General features: G+C 38.1%; 1 protein-coding gene across 8 annotated transcripts in view; it reads right to left on the bottom strand.

The window, feature by feature from the left end:
* Window positions 1-26,496, bottom strand: part of cbfb (core-binding factor subunit beta) — a 38,251-nt gene that overhangs the window by 5,872 nt on the left and 5,883 nt on the right. For 4 of the 8 annotated variants that reach the window (XM_055174990.2, XM_055174992.2, XM_055174995.2 and 1 more), the window contains exons 4-5: window positions 1,634-1,750; window positions 1,423-1,530 (exon numbers count right to left, since the gene is read on the bottom strand). In XM_055174990.2, the coding sequence (XP_055030965.1) occupies window positions 1,423-1,530; window positions 1,634-1,750 (225 nt within the window). The remainder of the gene's footprint in view (window positions 1-1,422; window positions 1,531-1,633; window positions 1,751-26,496) is intronic. The other 4 variants (XM_055174993.2, XM_055174997.2, XM_055174991.2 and 1 more) reach the window with 1 other exon arrangement.

Here is a 26,496-nt window from a genome sequence, read left to right on the forward strand (position 1 = left end):
ATTAATTTCTCACTCTATATTTTTTGCTACGGGGTCCCTCACAAAAGGTTCATCATATATGGGGGTCCTTGGCATCGTAAAGTTTGAAAACCCCTGTACTAATACATTATTAAAATCAAAAGTTGTAACTGTTAATATTAGATAACTGTAAGCAACTGTATTGGCATTACCTTACAAAGATTAACAAATGCTACGAAACAACTTTGCTTATTGTTTTTATAATGTTAACAAATTCAACCTTATTTTAAAGTGTTACCAAAATATTATTTAAAAAATATTTTTTAATGACAATTCAGCATTTTTGATGCAATAAATAAAATTATATTTTAAATAGTAATTATTAAAGCAGCACTTGCTATACTGCCGCTACTTAAAGGGACACTCCACTTTTTTTGAAAATATGCTCATTTTCCAGCTCCCCCAGAGTTAAACACCTGATTCTTACCATTTTGGAATCCATTCAGCCGATCTCCGGGTCCGGCGCTAGCACTTTTAGCATAGCTTAGCATAATCCATTGAATCTGATTAGACCCTTAGCATTGCGCCTAAAAAAATAACCAAAGAGTTTCGATATTTTTCCTATTCCCAGAAGAGTAAAGTTTTAAATAGGAAAAATATTGAAACTCTTTGGTTATTTTTTAGTGCGATGCTAATGGTCTAATCAGATTCAATGGATTGTGCTAAGCTGTGCTGGGGGTGGTACCGCCAGACCCGGAGATCGGCTGAATGGATTCCAAAACGACAAAAAAAACAAATGCTCAACTCCAGGGAAGCTGGAAAATGAGCATATTTTCAAGAGTGTCCCCTTAAAAACTTTGTATTACAGTGATAAGGCACCAATAAGTCAAATAATAGGTCTTATCTTTACATATGCAAAATTATTATTCTTTTTTTTCCTTTTGATTTTGGGGTGAAAATTATCTAAAACATGATTTAGTTCATGTAGCTCAGTGGTTGAGCTGAGCAGTGCGTTAACAGTGCAAATGTTGTGGGTTCGATCCCAGGCACACACATACTGATACAAATGTATACATCGTAATGCACTGTAAGTAACTTTAGATAAAATAGTCTGTCAAATCCATAAATGTAATAATGTAATTTAGTCAAATTCATTTTTATGTGGACTGTTAGAGAACGCTATCAGAAGATGCTGCTGGCACCACTCCATCATTCTTCTTAAAACATGTCAGTACATCCATAAACAGTGAACTGCTCCTTAAAGCATCAAACATTTTGGTAGTGGCTGTCAGTTAAAATATAAGCAAGAGAAATAAGCACACACAGAAATATCATACACATGCAAAAGTAGAAAACACATGTACACACAAATACAAACACACAAACTGAACTCCATTACGGGTAGAATGAAGCATGCACTCATCTAAACTATAAAAAAAAGTATTCACACATATCTTTACTCACGGCAACTCTCACCTCCAAGTCTTCACGGTGTGAACGATCCCTGTCTTCAAAATCACGAGTCCTCCTGCGGGCTTCCTCAAAGGCAGCCTGGGCCAGAGCATCCTCATGCTGCGCACACACACACACATACGCACACATAAGACACACAAAAATGCCAGAGATAATGCAGTTATGCACATAAGGCCCGAGTCATGCCATGACTTTTCTGTACCTGTGCCCTCTCATCATCATACTCCAGACAGCCCATCCCATCCAGACGCTGAAGATCAATCCAGCCTCTCCAGATCACACACACTCCATTCAGGATCATAGGAGCCTTCAGGTACACCTGCATACAAACACATACGGTACACAAACTTAGTGATAACAAAAGCAGAATAATAATGAACGGTCATACAGACAGACAGGTAAAATGCCACATGTAATAACGTCACACCTGGTTATACAATGGGTAATTTGAATTGTAAAACATTATGTTCATGTAGCTCAAATTGTAATGCGTGACTAGCAATGAGGTCATGGGTTCAACTTCCAAGGAACCCACAAACTGATAAACTGTATACCTTGAATGCATTGTAAGTTTGGATTTAGTGTCTGCTCAATGAGATTTTTGTGGCACAGGTTACTGCAGAGAACGGCCTCAAAACTCAATAAAGCTACATCATATATACACATATAACCATTACATTTTTTTCTATATTTTCCTGTTCTACCTCTTAGACCAGCCAAGAGCCAAATACTGCGGGGCAGCCTCCAATGTTTGCTTCCTGTGATGTGATGTATTTATTTATAGAGGCCAGCGTAGTAGAGAGTAAGGGTACACCGATGCTCGCCTACCAGAGACAGGCAAAGCCTGTCTGAATTTATTTATACTAGCATAGGTTACGGGTGCAAACAGCAGCACGGGCGGGCACATGATTACATCCGTGTGTGAGAGTGCGAGGGTCTCTGTTAACGGTGGGTCGATTTAATTGAGTCCTTAGTTACGTTTCAACTTTCCCTCAAATGTTTCTCTTTGGAGAAATACAAAATAGACACATAAACAGTGGTTGTCATACTGCGGCGAGAGTATATAGCAATAAACATTCATGTGGATCGCATAGCTCAAACAGGTGGCAAGAAAAAGTCCTAAACATTTGATCTCCATTTAACATGACTGACGTCTGTAAGAACCAGACAAACATAACACAAAAATACAAAGTGATCAAAAAGGGAAGAGGGGTGATGTGGAGAACGTGAGTCCGGTTGGCAAGAGAAAGTAAGGAGAGAGAGAGCGGGATGAGTGAGAGACAGGGGTGCATGACTGTCTGTCTGGCTCACAGCCACAGGAATATCACATCTCTGCCACTGAGGAATCCAGGCTGAGACAAAAGCGTGCAGTCTGTCGGTCTGTGGGTGCTGTTTATTTCTGTATCTGCAGGGGAGCGCAGTGAAAGAGCCTCAGCTATAAACACATACACTCATAAACACGTATTCTGTGTTACCCGCCAAATGAGCCACCAGATATGAGTGAAGATACATGCTCTGCAAAAGACACAGAAACACTCAAACCTGGATCACACCGCAGTGTGTTGTTGGACGCTAAAAGCCTCACACTGGGCAGTGGTGACACCTGGAGAAACCTGCCAAATAAACTACACAATAACAGACACAACACGGACTTTGCGTAGATTGACTGCAGTCATGTAAGCGACTGTGTAACTGTGTCACATCAGATGGTTTCTGCCTTGGTTTACCACACTGATGTGAATGTTGTCTTTAAATATAGCTCACTGACACTTATCAAAAAAATTTGAATGATTATGTTATGATCACAATATGGCTGTAAGGTTTCACTTTTTTATAGGTATTTGTAGGTATTTATTTACGTGAAAATTTCATTTTGGTTTCATTTTGAAAACTACCAACGACATTTCAACCAAATTCCTAATAAAGTAATGTTTTTATTTGCATTCATTTGCAGAAAACTGAAACCGGACAAACTAACAAAAAGATGCAAGGTTTGCATCTTGAATATTGCAAAGAAAACAAGTTGATTATAATTTTAAAACAACGCGATGCTAATCTTTTACATGTATTTTAGGAACACTTCAAAAAATTAATAACCCTGATTTTGGACTGTAATGGTCACGACAATACATGTAGAAATGATGATTAATGGCAAAACTAGAGTGGTCTCTTGACTTTTTTCTGTGGCTGTATATGAAAGTCAAGTTCAGGTTTGAAGATGTTTGTTGTTGTACAACCACTTACAGCCCACTAAAGGCACGTTGCTGCTATTATGGATCATAGTAATGAAATGTTTACCAAAATCACAAATCAAACCACAACCTCTCTACAGGACTAAATAATAAACATCAAAGTGTAACTAATTATCATATTAAACTAATTATTAATAATGATAATTCTATAAATTATTGGCGGGCAATGATTATTCACAATTAATCGCATACAAAATAAAAGTGATTTTTTTGCATAATATATGTGTGTGTACTTTGTGTAATTATGTATATTTAACCACACATACATACATATATTCATTTCAGAATTTTTTTATTTATATATATTTTTTTTAAACTGTTAAGCGTTGCCGTCCCGAATACGGGACACCTAAGTTTGCATTAATATGGTTGATGTAAATTTTAATCTATACAAACTATATATCGTTGGAAAGGTCTAAGCCTCCAGAATAGACATTTCAACAGTGTTTTATAAAATAAATTATGTAGGGAGAGTAATTGATTCATTTATGAAGAGAGTGTGCCTCAAAAAAATAATTTTCTGCTAAATGTCACTGTCCCACCAGCAGGACGACTACATTTACTTCAATGTTTGCATATGAATTCTTATCTAATCATGACAAACTGTATATTGTTAAAAACACCAAAAGTGTAGATTTAACTCAATAGGATGGGGTGACGCTTAAACGGTTAAATTTATATATCATATAGAATATATAAAAATATAAATAAATATATATACTCATGTAAATGTTTCTTAAATACTTACATGAATGTATGTGTATTTCTATATACATAATAATTACACACAGCACACCCTCATATATTATGCACAAACTCACTTTAATTTTGTATGCGATTAATCACAATTAATCGTTGCCCACAACTAAAATTTGTGATGCAGCATTGAAACTGGTAACCTCACAGACGTAGACAGTTTTGAGACTAACCTGTATCCTGTTGCACTACTTTTATTATCTCTTTACAATATCATCAAACAAAATAGTTCATAAATTTAACAAAAAAACGTTCATAGAATAAACTATATCCTGTTGCACCACTTTTATTATCTCTTTATGATACCACCAAACCAAAAAGTCCATTAATTTCACTAAACAATTATAAAAGATAAACAGTAAAATAATAAAACCAAACTAAATGATTTTACCATTACTACTGTACATTCACTCAAAAAGTACTAATATTCAACAATCATGCATACATCCAACTCAAATGTAAAAACATATGACACCAAAAAATGATATGAAAACACAAGTCACATGATTGAAAATGTTCATAAATTTAACAAAAAAACGTTCATAGAATAACCTAGATCCTGTTGCACCACTTTTATTATCTCTTTATGATATACCACCAAACCAAAAAGTTCATAAATTTCACTAAACAATTATAAAAGCTAAACAGTAAAATAATAAAACCAAACTAAATGATTTTACCATTACTACTGTACATTCACTCAAAAAGTACTGATATTCAACAATCATGCATACATCCAACTCAAATGTAAAAAACATATGACACCAAAAAATGATATGAAAGCACAAGTCACATGATTGAAAATGTGTCAGTGTTTTCACACCAAAGTAGGCTTCCTGTCAACAGTTATGACTTTTCTTGCCATTTCAAAAATGACATCTCAGCCTCCTCGCTGCCCCACCTGCCCCCCCAAATCCGTCTCACTGCAGGATATTCTTTAGGCTGTGATCTGTGTCCCCCTCAGCAGTAAAATGCAGGTAGGAAAATAAACCCTGCTCGGCTCTGTGGCAGCTAAACTAAACAGAAATGAAGCCCAAGAGTCAACAGTTCCCTAGCTACATTATGATTTGAACTCAAAAGATACAAGCGCATGAATACTCACCTGACATTGTTAGTAAAATACCACCATAGTTAAACACAAAATTTACTAAGGAATCAAAAAGTTTTCCTCCGAACAAACGATGCAGAAACACAACATCTCTAAGGATTGAAAAGTAAATCCTATATTTCTGAGCAATGTGGAACAATGGGCCATACATTAAAATTGTTGGATATGAATCTGAACCTACGTATATTTTTATCATTTTGGATTCTTTTGCTCCCTCTCATCTGTCCAACTCAAACAGTTCCTTTCCCAACAAATGCAGGTCTTATAGCCATTAATAACACATTTAAAAAGTCTTCCTGGGTTTCCTCCAGAAAGAACATTCATAACTCCATCAGCCTAAACACACAGTTTTCTTTGGGGCCATGCCAACAATGCAGACATATGAGAAAAGCAGTATTCTCTCTCTCTCTCTCTCTTTCTCTCTCTTTTCCTTATTTTGTATTGTATATGGATGGTGATGAGTAACCAGGATACCCCACATCATCAGAAGGTCCAAGTAAATAAACCAGATGGATTGGTAATGACATTTATGAGCCACTCACTTATTTGTATGTGTGTAAATGTTTTATAGCATGTTACAGTGAGGACAGAGGGCAATTTTTTAAAATGACTTTCACCAGGAATGTTCAAGATTCTTCTTTTCACTAAACACAACTTCTCTAAAAACAAACGGTGCTATATAGCACCAAAAGTGGTTCTTTGCTCGTAATCATAGAAGAACCATTTTAAGTGCCATATAGCACCGGTGAAGCACCTGTGTAGAACCATATAGGGGCCATATAGCACCACTATAGCACCACATATGGTTCTACATTGAACTTTAATGGTTCTACACAGGTGCTTCACCGGTGCTATATGGCACTAAAAATGGTTCTTCTATGATTTCGAGCAAAGAACCACTTTTGGTGCTATATATGTTTTTAGAGTGTACTGCTAAAAGAGAAACCATGCATGCTAATGTAACAGATTACCCCAAAATGAACATTTTGTCTCATAATTTACTTTCCATTCAACTCTGTTTTCACAGATATCTTCATCTCTGTAGCTGTCAGACCTCGACTAGTTGTGTTTTTGATGCGCTGCACTAAAGCAGGAAAATTACAAGTATGACACTGAGATAGTATGATGGTGTTTGTTTGTCCATTTTGAGTTTGGCAGAATCACATTTTATTCTACAGAAAAGGGTCTAAATGACAGAAAATGATGATCTTCGGACAACTTTACAACAACCTTTGTGGGTTTAAAATGTGGGAACTATAGGCAACGTAAAATGCATAAATGTGTGCAAGATGGTCAGAGGTGGCAGTCAGCGTGAATGAGAGTATGGAGGTAGACAGCAGCACAGGGTGGGGCAGCTGTAGGGATAAGACACTGTGTGTGTTTGTGGAGCTGAGCAGAGGCGGGAGGGGCGTGCAAGAGAACGAGTAAACACTGGGATTGAATTCAGTCAGAGAGGCTTTTGATTCAGACAGCCAAAACAACCCTGGGTCCTACGCATAGCCTATAGGCCCTAGACAAGACAGACGGGTTTACATGTATCTGTGCAGCCACCTCTCGGTTCTCCTGCTTTCTATGTTGTAGATTTCTTTCACTCGATTTATAGCTCACGAGACTTACAGCGATGTATCATGTAAGTCTTGGCAAATCTGAGCCCAGTCTGAGATATTGTTTAGTCTTCTGAAACACTAGAGGACAAGCATGAGTCTCCATTTAATCTTACTGCTGTCAAGAAGAAACAATTAGATCATTTCATATGCGACCCTATGCAACTTTGATTTGCTCTTAGCATATGTTTTGTGTGTGTGTGTCACTGTGCTATGACGGAGTCACAGCAACTTCAAAGTCTTTCTCTTTCTTCCACACACAATGGGGCAGTTAGAGAGAGCAGCCTGAACATGTTTGTTCCCTGGAGCTTACCAGTATCTATTGCTTTGTTGAGGCATGAGGAAGATAGGCACAGCAAATTATGCTTATTAACTCAAAAGCAAACACATACTCCTCATTACACAGAGGCTGATTTTTCTACTTTTATCATCAAGCAGTTGTTAGATTAACCAGCTGTTCAGTCACTCCCAGCTGATGAGTGGCATAAACCACCATTCAAATATCATGGATTTGCATGTTTGTCCACATTTCTTTTTTATGGTCATTTTGAAACCTGGTACAAAACAAATTTATACCAGCAAAGGACATAAGCACTAATAAATCAAAAGTTTACATTTAATTAATAATGTAAATAAAATAAAAAAACTTGACTAGAGCATATGAAATGGAAAAGATTGAAAAACAAAATGCCAATATGTTTTGGCGCTTTGGGTTCGTCAATCCCTTATGTTTTATATGTGCATCCTGCTGTCCAAGTTCCACTAGAAAAATTCTGGCTTTATTTAGGGTACATTTACATGACAACGATTGTACTGAAAACATAAAAGTCATCTTTGAAAAGTTTTGTGAATGTTGTCAAAACAGACACCATTTACACGGATCTGCGAAAACAACTCTTTGGAGCATATAACGTGGACAACTGTGATGGAATAACTGGGATTATAATGTTTGCACAAACCTAAAGAGTTCATGCCAACCTGAGTGCATGTTTTAATTAACTCATTCCCCACCAGCCATTTTTTGAAAAGTTGCCCGTAGGGCTGGGCAAAAAAATTAATTTTTCGATCAATAATTTTTTTTTAAACGTGGTCGATTCAAAATCGATTCTCAAAGAGCAGAATCGATTTGTTTTTCTTTTTTTTCCTGCAAACATCGAACGTAAGATTAATGTTAATCAAAATACTAGTCTTCTTCACTAGATGTCACCCTCTTTTTTGCCTTGCGCGATGTTACCAAGGAGCCTGTCATTCTTTTATTCAGTGCTTAAGATGGCGGTTTTAGGTGCTTCATCGACGTTGATGCCACCTTCACATAAAAAGTAAGAGGTATGGAAGCATTTTAGATTTAGCAAGCAAGACGACGACGATAGTGTTGTGGCTTTTAATTTCTTTTAATTATTACCCACTTGTAAACTTATGTTCACTGTTCTTTTTGATGAATATAGTATTTTTATTAAATCTATATTCATTGAGTTGAATCGAGAATCGAGTATAAAAACTGTCCCGAGAACCGTAATTGAAAATCGAATCGAGAATCGAATCGATTTGATAGCTGGTGAATCGAAATTGAATCGATCTGGAACATCTGAATCGATACCCAGCCCTAGTTGCCCGCCAGCATTTTTTGTGATTTTTACAAAAGTTTCACAAAATGCCTTCCAGGAAAATTTTCTTCTAAAAATATAGAAAACATACAAATAAATAAAATGAAAGAACAGGCCCTCTGCTTTCAAACAAACAATAAACAAACAAACAAAACGGGGAAAAAAACGTTTAGTCCTTTTTTATATTTTTTTCTGCCTATAAACTCTTAAATATTGTTTTTTTTAGCAAAAAGCTGAAATAATTGCATTTTTGTGAAGGAATTTTGTTACAGATCAGATTCAGATTATCAAAACATACACAGAGTTTAACATATAATGTAGACACTTATCTTTAGTTTGTCTTACAAGTATTCGCTAAATTATAGTTAATTATGTGACGCGTTTTCTAAATCGACTTCACTAAGGGAGAGTGAACAGAACGCACATCATGTTTATTTTCCTTATTTTGCGAAAAGCACAACATTTTGTTTTTATTGGGAGTGGACACAAAATGAAGGATCTACAAATCATTTCTGTATGTCCAGAATCAGCAGAGTAATCTAAGTCTCTTGCATTGTTCGCCGCTGTCGACCCCTGAGTGTTAAAGAGGACATATCATGAAAACCTTTTTTCATGTTTAAGTGCTATAATTTGGTTGCCAGTGCTTCTATCAACCTAGAAAATGTGAAAAAAATCTACCCAGTAACTTAGTTTCTGCAAACATGTGAAAAAATAGGTAATTAAAATTTGGCTCCCCTTGTGATGTCAGAAGGAGATAATACAGCCCCTTAATCTGCACTATCCAACCACGACACTGCCATTTAGTGCAGAGATCAACTTGTTTGCATTTTAAAGGACACACACAAAAATGGCACACCTACAAAGTGGCAATTTTAACATGCTGTAATAACATTTTTTTATGGTATGTGGATCTAGAAATTCACATACGTACTTGGGGGAAACCAAATATTTATTTTACATCTTTAAAAAGTCTTATGAAATGTCCCCTTTAAACATTCATAGGCAAACAAGCCAACTATCACTATGAAGGCTATCCCTATCTGTGATATGTCTGACTATCAATGATATAGTATTGTCAATAGGCACAACCCTAATCCCAATTTAACCTGTGAAAAACCTGTTTTGATTGGTTCTTTCCTAATTGGGTTGTACAGCCTGAATCTTGAGTCCATACCTTTGTGACTTTAGAGCCATATATATGAATGCTGACTCATAATTGTCAGAAGGGAGCAACTGACAGAGAAACCTTGTAATGGGTAAAAATATATATTTAGAGTTCACTTGTTATCAGACATCCCTGATTGGCATCAACTCCAAATGACCCAGAAGGGATAAATGATAAACTCTACCTGAAGGTTTAGTCACCATGGGAGACTTCATTAAACAGGCCATTAAGAGACAAACATATGAATGTCAGAGATAAGACAGAGAAAACAGGAAGTGCAATGTTGAGACATGCCACCTAGTGGGTGACATCCTGTTTCCCATCATGCACCTCTCCAGGGAGCACTGGTTGTGAGGAGGAGGTGGGCCAATGTGCGGGGGGAAGGGACACACAAGTGACAGATGTGCATGCAACAGCTACAGTATGTGAATGATCAATGTGACCAATTAGATCCAAAGTACTGTGATCTACACGCAATGCGCCTTCTCAATATAGTGTGCATTTAGGAGTGTGCGTGCGTGTACTATGTTTACAACACTTCACATACATTTCCAGCCAGCAGAACTTCTTGCTTTACGACCTGAGGGCCAGGAGTATTTTCGTCACGGTAAACAAATAATCTCGAATAAATCCGAAAATGAAAACAGGAGCTGAAAAAGGCCTTGTCAGATGTGGACTGGGGCGAGTTTGTTTTTCTGTTCGATACATGAGCAGTCCCACGTTCTTGCAGTTTTGCAGGGCTATTTCTAGCCTGACTAGTACAGGGGTTTCATTTACGAGCGAGCCAAACCCAAGGCCTTCCCGTGGTGCTTTGGGGCAAGGGGAGGCTGCAGTGCACTCTAAGATGGGCCAGTATACTGCCCGAATCCCACGCTTCGCAAACAAAACCCCGCCTCCCACACACGCATACTATTTTAAAATGATTTCCACATCTGCAGAGATGGTGAGGCGTTTTTAAATGCAGCTACATAGTGAAGGAGAAAAGTGTATGTGGGGGAAGGGGGTGGTAGAAAACGGCTCGACCACAGACTTCCTCCTCAAAACGAAACGTCAGCTCCCACATCCCCACACTCTGCCGTATGACACTCAAACACACACAGAGATCAGGACACACTCGTCCCATGCACACAAGTGTCTTTAAAGCTACAAACAATATGAAATATCCAAATAGCATAATAAGCACGTAAAACCACGAATGATTAGAACCTAAAGATGGAACTTGAGAACTTGCTTTTAAAAGAAACCAATAACCCCTAACATATCATTTAAATGTTATATCCAAATCACAATGAAGCATACACAGTGCTACCAATTCAGCAAACCTTATTGTCCACACATCACTGCAGGAAATGAGATGAAACCAGCAGAACGCTACTTGCATGGTCGCCAATAGTGGCAGCCAAGTACCTTCTTCTCAAGAGAGAGGCAGGGGAAAAAAAGGCCTTCATTAGAAGTGTAGGCCACACGCATCTACTGGAAATATTTAAGCACCCACATTGCTGGTAGGCCTAAACAAATGTCTTTAATTGGAAGACAGTACTTGAAAGGAAAGTTTAAAGGACTTTGAAGAAAGTCTGATTGTGAAATTGTTTGCCACAACCACAGCATCTGCAAAGGAACAAAAACAAACTTCTTGAGCGGTACAGGCAGGGATCTGGCAACATACAAACAAAATCATGTTAGCTGCTATCAGCTTTCCCAATTTTCCATAGAAAGCAACATAACAAGACAAGAAAATTGTATTCCTCAGAACTTTCAGCTTTGGAGACTTAATGGAGTTACAATTCTGTGTGTGGAGAAAGTACTGTAGATACAAATAACAAGATACAAATTGTTGACATATAGTAAGATTATAAAGTTAAAGGAAAACACCACCGTTTGTCACTATTCTACTATGTTCTTACCTCAACTTAGACGAATTAACACATACCTATCTTTTTTCAATGTGAGCACTTAATCTTTGTACAGCGCGTTGTGAATGTGTTAGCATTTAGCCTAGCCCCATTCATTCCTTAGGATCCAAAAAGGGGTGAATTTAGAAGCCACCACACCCTTCCATGTGTTCCCCATTAACATGAGTAGTTACACAAGTAGGTATGGTGGCACAAAAAAAAGAGAACTATCTTGTATGGCGGAAGAGCACTTCGTTTGCAGCACTTCTGCCTCAGCGCGCAGTAACATCATCACTCCTGACAACTCCCCTTTCGCTCAAACTTCCGTCAATATTACGGCACCCGAGGTCAGACTTTAAATAGGGAAAACATGGAAGTGTTTGGAGGCTTCTTAATTCATCCCTGTTTGGATCCTAAGGAATAAATGGGGCTAGGCTAAATGCTAACACATTCACGATGCGCTGTACAAAGATTAAAGGCGGAGTCCACGATATTTGAAAAACGCTTTGGAAAAGGAGACGGGCCGACTACCAAAACACACTTATAGCCAATCAAATCAAATCAAATGCCGGGATGCGTATGTGTGGGGCGGGTCTATCAACAGAAGGTCCAGATTCTATTGGGGTAGGGGCGTGTTTGTTTAGGTGATTTCAAATATCAACATTGGCTTTCAAACATCATGGACTCCGCCTTTAAGTGCACGCATTGAATAAAGATAGGTATGTATTAATTCATCTAAGCTGAGGTAAGAACATAGTAAAATATGTCTCTTTAACTTTATAATCTTACTGTATGTCAACAATTTGTATCTTGTTATTTGTATCTACAGTACTTTTTCACACATAGAATTGTAAGTCTCCAAAAGTAAAAGTTCAGAGGAATTGTAAAGGTACAAAATGTATGACAGAAAGCAAAGCTCGGGGTCTCATTTATAAAGCGTGCGTACACACAAAACGGGGCTCGAAACGTGCGTACGCCAGTTCCCACACAAAGGTTGCGATCTATAAAAAAACTGAATGGGAGAATGGGCTTGCAGGGTGATTCATGTACGCACACTTGCATGTGATCTGTGATTTTTATAAAGGGAACATTGCTTTGTTTTATAAGTCTTATTATTATTTGGCTTTTGCGCGTACGTAGACTTTTAGTAAGGGTCCTACAAACAGTTTTATAAATGAGGCCCCAGATCATTTGTTTTTTTTTGGATGAATTTGGTGAGACATGTTTAAATTTATATTAAAAAGTTTAACTTTCACAAGACTTCACAAATACGTGCACAATTTTGTAAACATCATCGAGATCTTTTCCGAAACGTTCAAGGAGACACGTGTGAGACTGGAGTCTTTTGTTCAACAGAAAATGATCTGAGACGTAACATTTTCAGTACAATTATAATGTCTTTTTACTGATTCAGTTACAACATCTACAATGAACTGAAATGGATTAAACGAATTGGATAAAAATGGATTCAAAAAGTTCAGGTCATTGACAATAACATGAACTAAGCTGAGATGAATGGAGCCAAGCTAAACTGAATTAAAGAGCTGGACAGTGGGAGATCCAGTGCTTGTCGCTGTGGCAACAGTGAGGTGGGTGACTGGCGTTCTGCCCTTTCATTTAGACACGTGCCAAAGCATCATCGGCAGATTTGCAGTATGCAAGGAAAACCAGCACAAGAGGGTCTATAGCCAGGAGTCAGGGGGGTGGCATGGACATACACACTTACACAAACGCTGACAGAGGACCATTGTGTCCCCACACCTTATGAGTGGAGCTTTTTGTGAGCGAGTGTGTGTGTTTTTGTGTGATCCCACACAAGTGCTAATTCTGCAGTCACTGATCACTGGATTATTCACACATAAAGACATAATGTGACTGGAGAAACTTGTATGTGTGTTTCTCTATGTGAGTCAGTGACCTCAAAAGGCCTTAACTGGACTTTCCCCCTTTATGTTCAGAGACAGAGCAAGAGAGAGAGAGAGAGAGAGAGAGAGAGAGAGAGAGAGAGAGAGAGAGAGAGAGAAAGAGAGACATGATTTCACATTTAAGTGTTGTGTCAGCTCTGTGATTTAAATCTGTAGATTCAATAAGGTATGTGTGAATCATGGCACTAGAACAAAACCAGGCCGACACTGTGACCCTGACGAGAATCAGTGGACATATTTCATTTTTGCAGCACTGATTTTGGGGGAAAATTATGTGTGATGGATTTAAACATAGCAAAACTTTACTACACCTATTAAATGATAAAATCCTAATCAAATTTTCCAAATAATGTTTCTTCTGGTGAGGATGGTTGACAAAAGTAATCTAGCAACTCCAACTTTTTGGAAATGCATGCTTTACCACTTGAACTATAGACGTATAATGCTTTTTATAAGATATTACAATAAAAGGTGATTGGGTGGTGCACTGGGTCAAGGAAAAGACACATGCTGGATTTGAACCCATGACCCCATGAAAGCACCATAGGTCACCATGTCATGACCATATACACTGCACCACAATAATACATTTTTATTCTGTAGAGCAAAGGTCCCCCAGTGTGAGAACCGTCATGTCGTCCATCCCAGTTGTCATATGCTAGCCTGACTCATGGCCCTGAAAGCCGGATCCTCCTCCAGAGCAAAAGACGTGACATACGACTCTCCATCCACCCTCACAGACACTGAGTCATATCTCTGAGTGTGTATGTGTTCATGAGTAAGAGTAAAAGGCAGCTGTTCTTTCAATAAAGAGATACAAACAGCTCAAGGACATACACACAGAGCTAAAACCGGTCAAGAAGGGAGTGAAGGTTAATATTAGATAGAGAGGTTTATGCAGTATGTTTGACAACACTTACTATATACAATCTCTACCTGTATTGCTCTGTATGGGTCAATGACAAAACAAGCTCCCAAAAACCTAACGTATTTTACAGACTATACATCACACTTTTTTCATTTTTTGGCTGGTCCTGGAACTTGAAGTCATGTGCAACTTATAAGTAAAAATTTATTCATATAAACCAAGAGGAACCATTACCGTCTACAACAGCGAGAGTCCGCTCTATGCTGCTCCTGTATTTATGTAATTTAATGGATTCAGTGATGTGGAATGACTTTGGGACCTTTTTGAACTTGCTTTGGCTTGTTGTGTTAATTTAGCCTATTCAGCCTCCCAGGTATGTTCTGTATGCATTTGTATATCGTGTAATTAACTGTTAAAGGAATAGTCTACTCATTTTCAATATTAAAATGTGTTATTACCTTAACTAAGAATTGTTGATACATCCCTCTATCATCTGTGTGCGTGCACGTAAGCGCTGGAGCATGCTGCGACGCTTCGATAGCATTTAGCTTAGCCCCATTCATTCAATGGTACCATTTAGAGATAAAGTTAGAAGTGACCAAACACATCAACGTTTTTCCTATTTAAGACGAGTAGTTATACGAGCAAGTTTGGTGGTACAAAATAAAACGTAGCGCTTTTCTAAGCGGATTTAAAAAAGGAGCTACATTTTATGGCGTAATAGCACTTTTGGGAGTACTTCGACTCGGCGCAGTAACACCCTCCCTCTCCCATTATGAGAGTAAGAAGGGGAGCGGACTTTTCAGGCGAGTCGAAGTACTCCCAAAAGTGCTATTACGCTAAATATAGTTCCTCTTTTAAATCCACTTAGAAAAGCGCTACGTTTTATTTTGTACCACCAAACTTGCTCGTATAACTACTCGTCTTAAATAGGAAAAACGTTGATGTGTTTGGTCACTTCTAACTTTATCTCTAAATGGTACCATTGAATGAATGGGGCTAAGCTAAATGCTATCGAAGCGTCGCAGCGCGCTCCAGCGCTTACGTGCACGCACACAGATGATAGAGGGATGTATCAACAATTCTTAGTTAAGGTAATAACATATTTTAATATTGAAAATGAGTAGACTATTCCTTTAATGTTACTTTAACATGTACGGACACCTATTCAGCCTGCTGTTCTGACTGCTATTGGTTAGTTAAATAACTTGCCTTTCCAGATTAAATGTCTGTTCTTCTGCTTGAATTTTGTGAAATCATTTTCTAAATAAACGATACGTATAGTCCAGTGCGACTTACTGTATACATGTTTTTCCTCGTCAAAACGCATTTTTGACTGATGCCACTTATACTTCGAACCGACTTATATTCCGGAAAAAAACAGTATCGAACAACATTTCAGAACATTTTAATATTTTTCACAATATTTTTGATGTTACCATTTCAAAAATGTCAGGTGGTTTAGCCAATCATTGTCTATTTGCCAAGTCTTAATGGGCTCCTTGTGTAATGCTGAATGCTTGTTTATTTGGTAGTGGCATTTAAAATTATGATTATAAAACTAGTTTGAAAGTGTAAAATAACTTTACCATAAAACTAACATTTGAGAACTATATATTTAAGAGCAATATATTTTTAAAGTATAATAACAATTATATATAGACAACCTTAGCTTGCATTTATAAAAACTAAAATATTAGCAATTTTTTTCAGTATTTGAGAGAAATGATGTGATACATGTATACAATTTATACTTCGTAAAGGGATAGTTCACCCAATTCTGTTAAAATTCTGTCATCTTTTACTCACCCTCATGTTGTTACCCTAATTCATTTCCAGTGGCGGCTGGTGACTGCTCATCCGAGGGGCGCAAATTCAAAATATGTGATCGTAGTGTCATGTGAGTTGCTCGTGTTTTCAAAATATGTGTTTGTTGCATCATGTGAGCCATGTGCATCACGTGTTTTGTCAAGGTGGGTGCCTGCTTCACACGCGTCAAAACAGTTTATGATAAAAGAGACGATCACATTCACATAATACACACAAGACACTCCCTTAACAGTAAACTCTTATTACACATGAGATTATGCGAGTATCTGGCAAAGCGAGCGTATCTTTTATCATAAACCCTTTAGATGCGTCTGCAGCAGACACTTATTTTGACAAGACACATGATGCACATATGTTCAGAACACATATTTTGAAATGACAAACCACACACATAATACATGTTGTGACAAACTTCGCACCGTGCGCCCTCGAAAAAAGAAGTCACCCGCCGCCCCTGTTCATGTATTTGTTCTGCTAAACACAAAGATATTTTGAGCAAAGTCTTTAACCAAACCATTTTGAGCACCATTGACTTTCATAGTAGTATTTTTTCTACTATGGAAGCCAATTGTGCTTCTGTGTCCTGCTTGAATACAAATATCTTCCTTTGAGTAAATGATGACAGATTTTTCTCTTAAATAAAAGGAATGATTGTGGTTGTACTACACAGTGACATTTGAGAACATCCAATTGTTGGACAAAAGTTTTTCAATTATCCTAGATCCCAACAACTACTGATATTTGTGAAATTTGTTTATAGGAAATTTGTTTATAGGAAAGGTTTCCTTGTACATAATGCCCCCAGACACAAACATTTGCATGTCATGTCACTGACCCATATATACTCATCTATACATCCATATGTCTGCCTCCCACCCACTTTTTGAGCAGTTTTAAGCTGCGGTCAAGTTTCGCTCTCTCATTCTACGTGACAGACGCAAATATGCTGAAAGTAAGTGCAGAACTGCAGTTGAGCACCTAACACACCCACGCGCACACAAAACAGGTGCGGCCCGGTGCAGGTGTTGAGCACGCCTAGGCAAAGTAGCCGGAGAGATAGAGCATGCTCCTCTGTGTAATCAGAGACAGGCATACACTAAACGTTCGCAGTATTGTTTCACGCATACGCACCCCAGGCACTCCCACGTGCACATATCCAAATTAACCGACAAAAGCCCTCTTTTGTTAATGCACTCGCACACAGAGGACAGAGTAAGCCCCGCAGGCCTAAAGTTTCCAGCCCACGCCACCTGCCACAAACATAAAGACAAAGAAGTGTTGGTCCATTAGAGTTGTACTGAGCTCGTTCTGTCCTCGCCCTCAAACCCCTACAACCTACAATTAGGCTACACCTCTCTCCATCAGAAAAAAACCCTCGGGCTGTAGCTTTGAGAAAAACACACAAATACAAATATCAGGGTTCCCACACCTTAGTTAACTTCAAATTCAAGGACCTTTCAAGGACTTTCCAGGTCCAATACCCTCAAAATCAAGGACTAAATGTGGGGACACATTTCAATTGAGACCAAGGTTACATCGTGTTACTTTTTAAGATACATTGTTACAGTTCCCTTTCGAGGGAACTTGTGCTGCATCACTGCGGTTACACTTTGGGGACGCCTCTAGGGGTAAGTGCATCTGAATGTGTATATTAAATTCAACCAATGGTGAGGCTTAACGACAAAGACAGGGTGACGCGGGAGCCAGGAAGTATATCGCTATCTGAAATATTGCCAAAAACAGCGTTACAGGGACGCAGAATGTATGGCAATGGAGATGCAGCGTCTCGTTCCCTAATCAGGGAACAACAGTTACATACGTAACCCGAGACGTTTTCATATGTCAAACACAACTATGCAAAAAAAGCATTTTGGTATGAATTAACATTTGCATACAGAAGATATAAGCATTTAAAGCGAACAGTTTAGCACGTGTGCTTAAAAAGTCTAGAATTTGTATGATATTATCCTACACTACACAGGGAATAATAAGGATTTTTTTCCAGAAAACTGAAAATTAAAATTGATTCAAGCACTATCAATGACCTGTATCTATGTATACTTTCAAAAACTTCCCAGGGCCTTGAATTTTTTCCCTCAGATTCACAAACTTTCAAGGATTTTAAGGACCCGTGGGAACCCTGTTTGCTTTAAATGTTCCAACATTTGGAGGGCACACTTTACATTTTAAAGCAAATGGAAAAAAATAAAGTAAGATTCTGCAAGCAATGGACTGTTCTTTGTGTTTTTTAGACTGTCCCAATATGATATTATGTATAAAGTCTAGTGGCTGGCTTCCATGACTTCAGGTCTCCAAACAAAACAGTTTCTGCTGACACTGATGCTTGTAAAAGTAAATATCTTGGAAAGAAAAGGCCAGAGCTTGGCGACACAACCCAGCCATTCTGTCTCTGCTCTTGTATCCAACATCTCAGATGAAAACAAAGAGATCTGAAATTAAATTCTACTTCTCTCATGCCATGCCTCTCAATTGCATTTGTACTACTGTAAAGACATTTATTCAATATTATCTAACTGATCTATGTGAATGTTTAATGCACTGTGAAAGATGTAGATAATGAATGAAACACGGTATGGGTTTGTTAATGCAACCGGAAATAAGTATGCACATCTGCAAACTCACAAAAGTGGACAGTGACCATGGCACTGCCCCACCTGTGTCCTGAGATGAGGCTTATTCCTGGAATCAGTCAACAGGAATGTAAAACCACACAGACCTGCTGTATTTCTCACTTGGACCCTTTTACAAGTGAAGAATCAGAAAACATCCAAAAAAGATCTGGCCCAGTCAACAACACTGTCTGACACAGAGTCAAGAGCAAAAGGCCTTCACAAACACTTGAAATAACTGGACCTGTCATTCTTACTGTAAGCGCTCTGCTAACATTACATCTGCTGATATTATAAGAATACTGAGTCTTTCTTTGTCCATATTTGCTCACTTTTCCATTCTTTTTGTTTCAAACAACTGTGAAGTTGGCATTAAAATCGCTTTTAAATCATGGATTTGATTATACAAATGGCAGTTGCCCAAAAAGGCCGAAGTATGGTGCATTTTTACGCATATGCGGGGGTCCGCGTACGGTGCAATTTTCATCATCAGTAGAGTGCACATGTAATGTACATAAACCTTTGGATTTTTGACACCCTGTGTACATTGTACGCGTAGGTCGCGCTTGTGCGTACAGGAGAATGTACAGTAGTATGTAGCCCTGGAGCCTAGAATAAAATGTAATACTGTGATGTATGATGTAGGTCAAACATTAGTTAGTTGATGATGTAATCAGTTTCCTAACTGTTTTTTAAAATTGTTTAGCTTTTTTGTAAATTAATGGAAAATTACAAATATAACTTCGGAAACCAAAGCTGCTTGAAAACCAGGAAAAGTGTAAATTTTGCATTACAACCAGAAATGGGGAAAGTCTCTCTCTCACTTTTTCACTCTGATCCAAACCAAACAGCAGAGCTGGTCTCCTGAGCGGACCTCCGTGTTTCCGGGGAAAAGGAGATGGACCATGTTCTAAGAATAACAAAGCAGTGGGTTCTGTCTGGGATACTACCCAACTACCCAAATGTTTTAGCAGTAACAAATTGTCTATACTTGCAGTTAAGAAGGTCACACCAAACTGTCAGTAAAAATCTCTGTACAACTTTTTCAACTATTACTAAAGTTATCCTGTAAAAATGTGTGTCAGCAAATATCACGTAGCAAAGATGGAAATTAATGTGAAATCAATGACTGAAATTAAACTTTGATGCTCCGCATCTCATAAATTAAATGATGAGACTTTAGCCGGGATTTCACAGACAGGGTCACAATTACAGGTAGATATGAAAATGTTACACTACTTTAAAGGAAAACACCACAGTTTTTCACTATTTTACTATGTTCTTACCTCAACTTAGACAAATTCATACATACCTATCTTTTTTCAATGCGTGCACTTTTAATCTTTGTACAGCACCTCGTGAATGTGTTAGCATTTAGCCTAGCCCCATTCATTCCTATGGCTCCAAACAGGGATGCATTTAGAAGCCACCAAACACTTTCATGTTTCCCCTATTTAAAGACTGTTACATGAGTAGTTACACAAGTAAGTATGGTGGCACAAAATAAAACTTTTGTTTGGAGCCATAGAAATGAATGGGGCTAGGCTAAATGCTAACACATTCAAGAAACACTGTACAAAGATTAAGTGCACGCATTAATTCAGCTAAGTTGAGGTAAGAACATAGTTAAATTTTAAAAAACGGTGGTGTTTTCCTTTAAGTGTTCGGTATTAAATGGCTTTAAATGCTTGGTACTAGTTAAACAATACAGTTAGGCCCACCATAAATATATGTTAATGTTAACATCTGCTGTCCTGACTCCAGTTTTTGTGAGTGGGCAGTGCTGCCAATTTGCATTACATTGAGTACAGCATTTAGTTTATAGGTCTGCTTCCAAAGGTTTTTGTTTGCAATGTGTTAAACATTATAACCAATTACATGCATGCCTATTGTAAAATTCAGAGGTGTAAGTAGTGACAACTGGTCAACATGAGCAACATTTAGGCAGTCTGATTCACAGATGCCTGCTATCTGCTGGTCTGAGCCATATGGAAAATGTGATGATGATGATGATGATGTGCTCTGTTCCTGCAAAGCTTATTGATCAGACGGGTGTGACTGGAAGGCAGAGAGACGTGCCTGAGAAATCTGAGCTGGGCGCTATAATTGAATCCCTATGGGGCAAGGCAAGTATACGATGGACAAAGTATCCACCCTCTGATTATGTCCCTTTTTGCATTTCTCTCACTTTCTGCGAACTTCTCACTCGAGGGAACACCGCGTGGCCAAACACAAAGAGGCCGTTTTTTGCTAAAACTTCAAAGAAATTGGGCTCAAATCAGACGCTTGTATGTGGGGGTGGGGTTTGAAGCACAATGAGTGAGATGCAAGCAGCAGGAATCAATTAACGCATTTGCTTTGATGATGTCATTGACAAGTAATCGGTGAACGGAGCAGCTTCCGTTTGAGGCCGTACGAAACATGAGCCTTGTCCGCAGCCCGCCGCATTTTTACGGAAATTGTACTTTATCATCCTGCCCTTCAAATCTGCCTCAGATAAGATTTAAGAACACCATTAATATGCTTAGTAAAAGCTTAAAGGTCCCGTTCTTTTTGTGTTTTTGAAGCTTTGATTGTGTTTACAGTGCGCAATATAACATGTGTTTATGTTTCATGTGTAAAAAACCACGGTATTTTTCACACAATTTACTTTTCTGTATAAGGGGTTTTCACTGTCCTTAAAATGGGCTGATGTCTTTCTTGTTCTATGAAGTCCCTCCTTCAGAAATACGTAACAAGTTCTGATTGTGTAGTTTGTTTAGTGTGTTGTGATTCGACAGCAGCTACGCTTGCGGTTAGCTTAGCTTGCCGTTAGCATGGCTTGCCGTTAGCTTAGCTGGCGACTGACGAATTCCTGTGGGTGGAGTTTAGTCAAAAAACTGTTCTACTGACGTCATTAAAGCAGGAAGTAAAGGGCTGTAGTCCAAACCGGACGTTCGCTGTAGGCTTTGAAAGCCGAATTCTGTTAAAGAAAATATATCGCCCGGCTGTGAACTTTGAGCTTTATCATTTTACAGGTATTATTTATGCTATTATAGCAACATTACACACTAACTAGGGTTTAAAAAATAGGATCAGGCAGAACGTGACCATTTATAAAACAGTTTTGTAGTATTAAAGTGGAGAGCAAAAAATGTATATAGTTAGAATACTGCACATTGATTTGCTTTGGAATTTTACGAATTGGTTTATTTAGATGGTTCACACCAATGAATCATTTAAAAATATATTCACCAAATCATATGGTGCTTCAAAATATCTCTCTTTACACTTACTTTCACTTAATTTGGCCACTGTTTTGTCTATTTTGTCTGTATCTGTAACAAAGATATCAGCTACTGTATAATGAAGCTTATCCAGTCAGATTCAAGGACTGGAAGTAACTGTTGTACAATGGTGTTTTCGGTCACATGCTATGTCACATTTATAGTTACTTGTCATCCACCTCATTGAGTAATTTACAAACACTTTCAGTATCGGTTCAACTAAATCAATAACAAGAACCGGTTCATGACAGCAAACTGTTTGACAAACATAACTGTTAACATCTAAATAGTACCAAACAATGGCAGACCATGCACTCTTGAGCCCCCACATCAGCTGCACTGCAAAAAACGAGAGGAAGATGAGAGACCTTCATCTGCTCCTCGTTTGATTTCCTCCATCGGCAGCGTGGCTCCGGAGCGTTCCACCCCCACGAGTTAACTGTCAAACTGGCGCCATGCAGCTCGGCAGCATGTTGCATGGCACATGACTAGTCATGAATATAGATACGCGCTAAGCGTAGTATGCTCACACACATACGCATACATACGAATAAGAAAATGTAAGACAGACACAGGCATATATGAATAAATAGTCAGGCCCGTGTCAACATGAGCATGCAAACATAAACAGGGTGTATAATCAAATGCACGCACACACACAAAGTCAGCATCTGTACACACACACACATGCATCAGACTTGGAAACACGCTTAATAGTTCTGGAAACGCAAAACTATTAAAACACCAATTCCTGTGGTGAGGCCTCAGACTGGAGCTCTTTCATAATGGAGTCATTTAGTCCGATTCTTCCCTGCGCTATCTGCCCCCGAGCGAACATTCTTACACACACAGGCATAGCGAAGATTTATAGAGTCTGAGAGAGAAAAACACCACGCCCCGACGTGGCTCCGATACAGGGGCCCGCGCTGGCAACGAATCAGATGCACACATGCATTTTACATAAATACATAATAATGACAAACAAGTTCTTCCCCTGTTCCTCTCAACAACATCAATAAAAAATTTCACTTTTTTATAAAAAATTCAGTAAAATTCTTTAACGTTTTGTAATGCACACAATCAACAACAAAAAAAATTCACTGGCTTCCACTGGGATTACGCAGCACTACCATTATATAATTTGACTTTACATGCACATCTAAATGAACTACATAAACATCATTTGTGTACATGTTTATTTAATTTAGCTTTAGACCTTCTTCATTTTCATTATCTATATTACATTTATACAAAAGCTGTTTATATAAAAAAAATTTATTGTGTAGTGTGTACACACTTTTTTATCAGGATCTTCATAATATGTGCATGACACGGCTTATTTTGCTTTCATTACGCCTATGATATGTCTACTCCCTTACGCAGGCTAGTACCAATAGCCCACCGCCCTGTGCGCTGTGGAGGGTCTCAGGCAGAATTTGGCTGCTGTTAGGAGCTCTCAGCCAATCAGTTTATAATTCTCCCGCTGCTCTCCCTTCCGAAGTGGAATGACAAACCCAAGGCTCTTGGCATGGCCCAAGCAGACGGACCCAATTTCTGCTTTGCATAAAAAAGTAAAAACCACACACGACTTGGGCTCCACAAATGAACGGAGGAAAGAAGGAACCAGCGCCAAGCATCAGATCTCCTTAAAGCCTTACAGCTGAAGCTTCCATCTCAGAGGAGATCACATTTCAACAAGATTGAGTTTAAGTGGTGGAGACAGAAGCTGTATGAAAGAAAAATGGAACCATAAAGTTTGTATGTTGCCCAAAGCTACTCGATGTAGTGTTTCAATATGGAGTGTTTGAGTGAGTCAACATCAAAAAGTTTAATAGTTTGTTTTTCACTGAAGCGTGATTAATGATTGAGCCAGACACGAAGGAATTCCAATCTTTAAATTTTCATCTGTTCTTCAGCATCATTTCTGATTCCTAAATAATATAAGCCACTGGAGAATACTGGGATGTTTATGCAAACTTATGAGAGGTAAATACATCGAGTGATTCATAGCAGGTGTACCACTTTTTAAAGTAGCCTAAATAAAAACAAACACAGACTAACGTATCTTAGCACCTTCGTGACCCCACCTCTCATATGGTTTGACTCAAGGGAACGCTTCTGAGGACCTCTGGTTGGCATAGGGTTAAAGTCTCCTCCCTAGGCTGTGCTAGCTACTGCTAAAATTAAAACTCCCCCACAGCTGGTTCCCATTAGCCTGCAGTGACACTAGGAGCCTGTGCCTTAACCCTGGTGCGGGGGCTCTGTCCCACTCAGATAATACTACTGTCCCCCGCCGCAGGCCAAGTTTAAACTGGCCCAGCACGGCTTTTGCTGGCAACGCCTGTGTTTTCAAAACTACAAGAAAAGAAGGGGAAGAGAACGCAGCGGTAAGGAGGTGAGGGTTACGGAGGAGGAACATTACGGCTGTCTCTGGCAAAAGCCACAAAGAAAGTAGGAGGAGGAGAAACTTTGCCTGCAAACTGAGTCTGTCATCACATTGGAGTTCATCAGGGGAAAAAAACATTTACACAATAATGTGAGAGAGCCGTAAGGAGCTGTGGGCCACGCAATAAAAAATGTAAATGATGTCTGTCGGTTAAAGGAAAACCCCACAGTTTTTTTATATTTTACTATGTTCTTACCTCAACTTAAACGAATTTATACATACCTGTCTTTTTTCAATGCGTGCATTTAATCTTTGTACAGCGCGTCATGAATGTGTTAGCATTTAGCTTAGCCCCATTCATTTCTTAGGATCCAAACAGGGATGAATTTAGAAGCCACCAATACTTCCCTGTTTTCCATATTTAAAGACTGTTACATGAGTAGTTACACGAGTAAGTATGGTGGCCCAAAACAAAACGTGACGATTTTTAAAGCGGATAAAACATGAGAAATATACTGTATGGCGGAAGAGCACTTAGTTTGCAGCACTTTGACTTTGGCGCGCAGTAACATCATCACTCCTGACTACTCCCCCTCTCGCTCAAACTTTCGTCAATATTACTGTGCCCGAGGTCGAAGTGCTGCAAACTAAGTGCCCCTCCGACATACAATATAGTTCTCATGTTTTATCCCCTTAAAAAAATCGTCCCACCATACAACTACTCATGTAAGGGGAATAGGGAAAACAGGGAAGTGTTTGGTAGCTTCTAAATTCATCCCTGTTTGGATCCTAAGAAATGAATGGGGCTAGGCTAAATGCTAACACATTCATACTTTTAAAACGAATGTGTTAAAAACACATCTTGTGTCTAGTTAAGGACAACACATCTATGTGTAAGTTTTGGAACAACACACTTTGTGTTGTTTTAACACATTTTGTGTTGCCCCTTTTATTTATTTAAACACAAAATTAACAAATGACATCTAATGTGTTAAAATAACACATAATATGTTAAAATAACACATAATATGTTAAAATAACACATAATGTGTTAAAATAACACATAATGTGTTAAAATAACACATAATGTGTTAAATAGTTTAACACAAAACAATGTGTTAAAATAACACATACTTTCTTAGAGTGCATGACGCACTGTACAAAGATTATAAGTGCACGCATTGAAAAAAGGATATGTATGTATTCATTTAAGGTAAGAACATAGTAAAATATTGAAAAATGGTGGTGTTTTCCTTTAATAAGGATGATTAATAACTAAATTCTAACTAGGATCCCAATATATAAATATATTATGTATATTAATGCAAGACTTAAATAATCTTCGTTGATAATATTAAAACTAATATTCTACTTATAAAAATTAGGGTATGCATTTCATATTGTTTTTACTAAGAAACACTCATTTTAATGTTTACTGCATCAACATAAGAATAAACAACGTCTTCCTACATGTAATGAAAAAAATGTCTTGCCTATACGAAAATGACTTCTGTGACATTTTTAAGTGATGATGCAAATGAATGAATCAATGTTGAACTTATGTACCCATTTTATTGCCATTTTTGCAACTTAAGTTCTATACAGATACACTGTTATCTAAAGTAACTTCATGGCCAAATTAAAAGAACATTAATACAGCTGTCTGTAAAACTAACATAAATACAATTATGAATATTTAATACATTGCTTAGTCCTAATCTTAAACATGGATGTCTAAAATTTAAAGACCTGTTTGTCATGTCTTCATAATGACTTGTG

Source organism: Misgurnus anguillicaudatus, chromosome 15, assembly GCF_027580225.2.
Source record: "Misgurnus anguillicaudatus chromosome 15, ASM2758022v2, whole genome shotgun sequence".
In the NCBI taxonomy this organism is placed as follows: domain Eukaryota; kingdom Metazoa; phylum Chordata; class Actinopteri; order Cypriniformes; family Cobitidae; genus Misgurnus; species Misgurnus anguillicaudatus.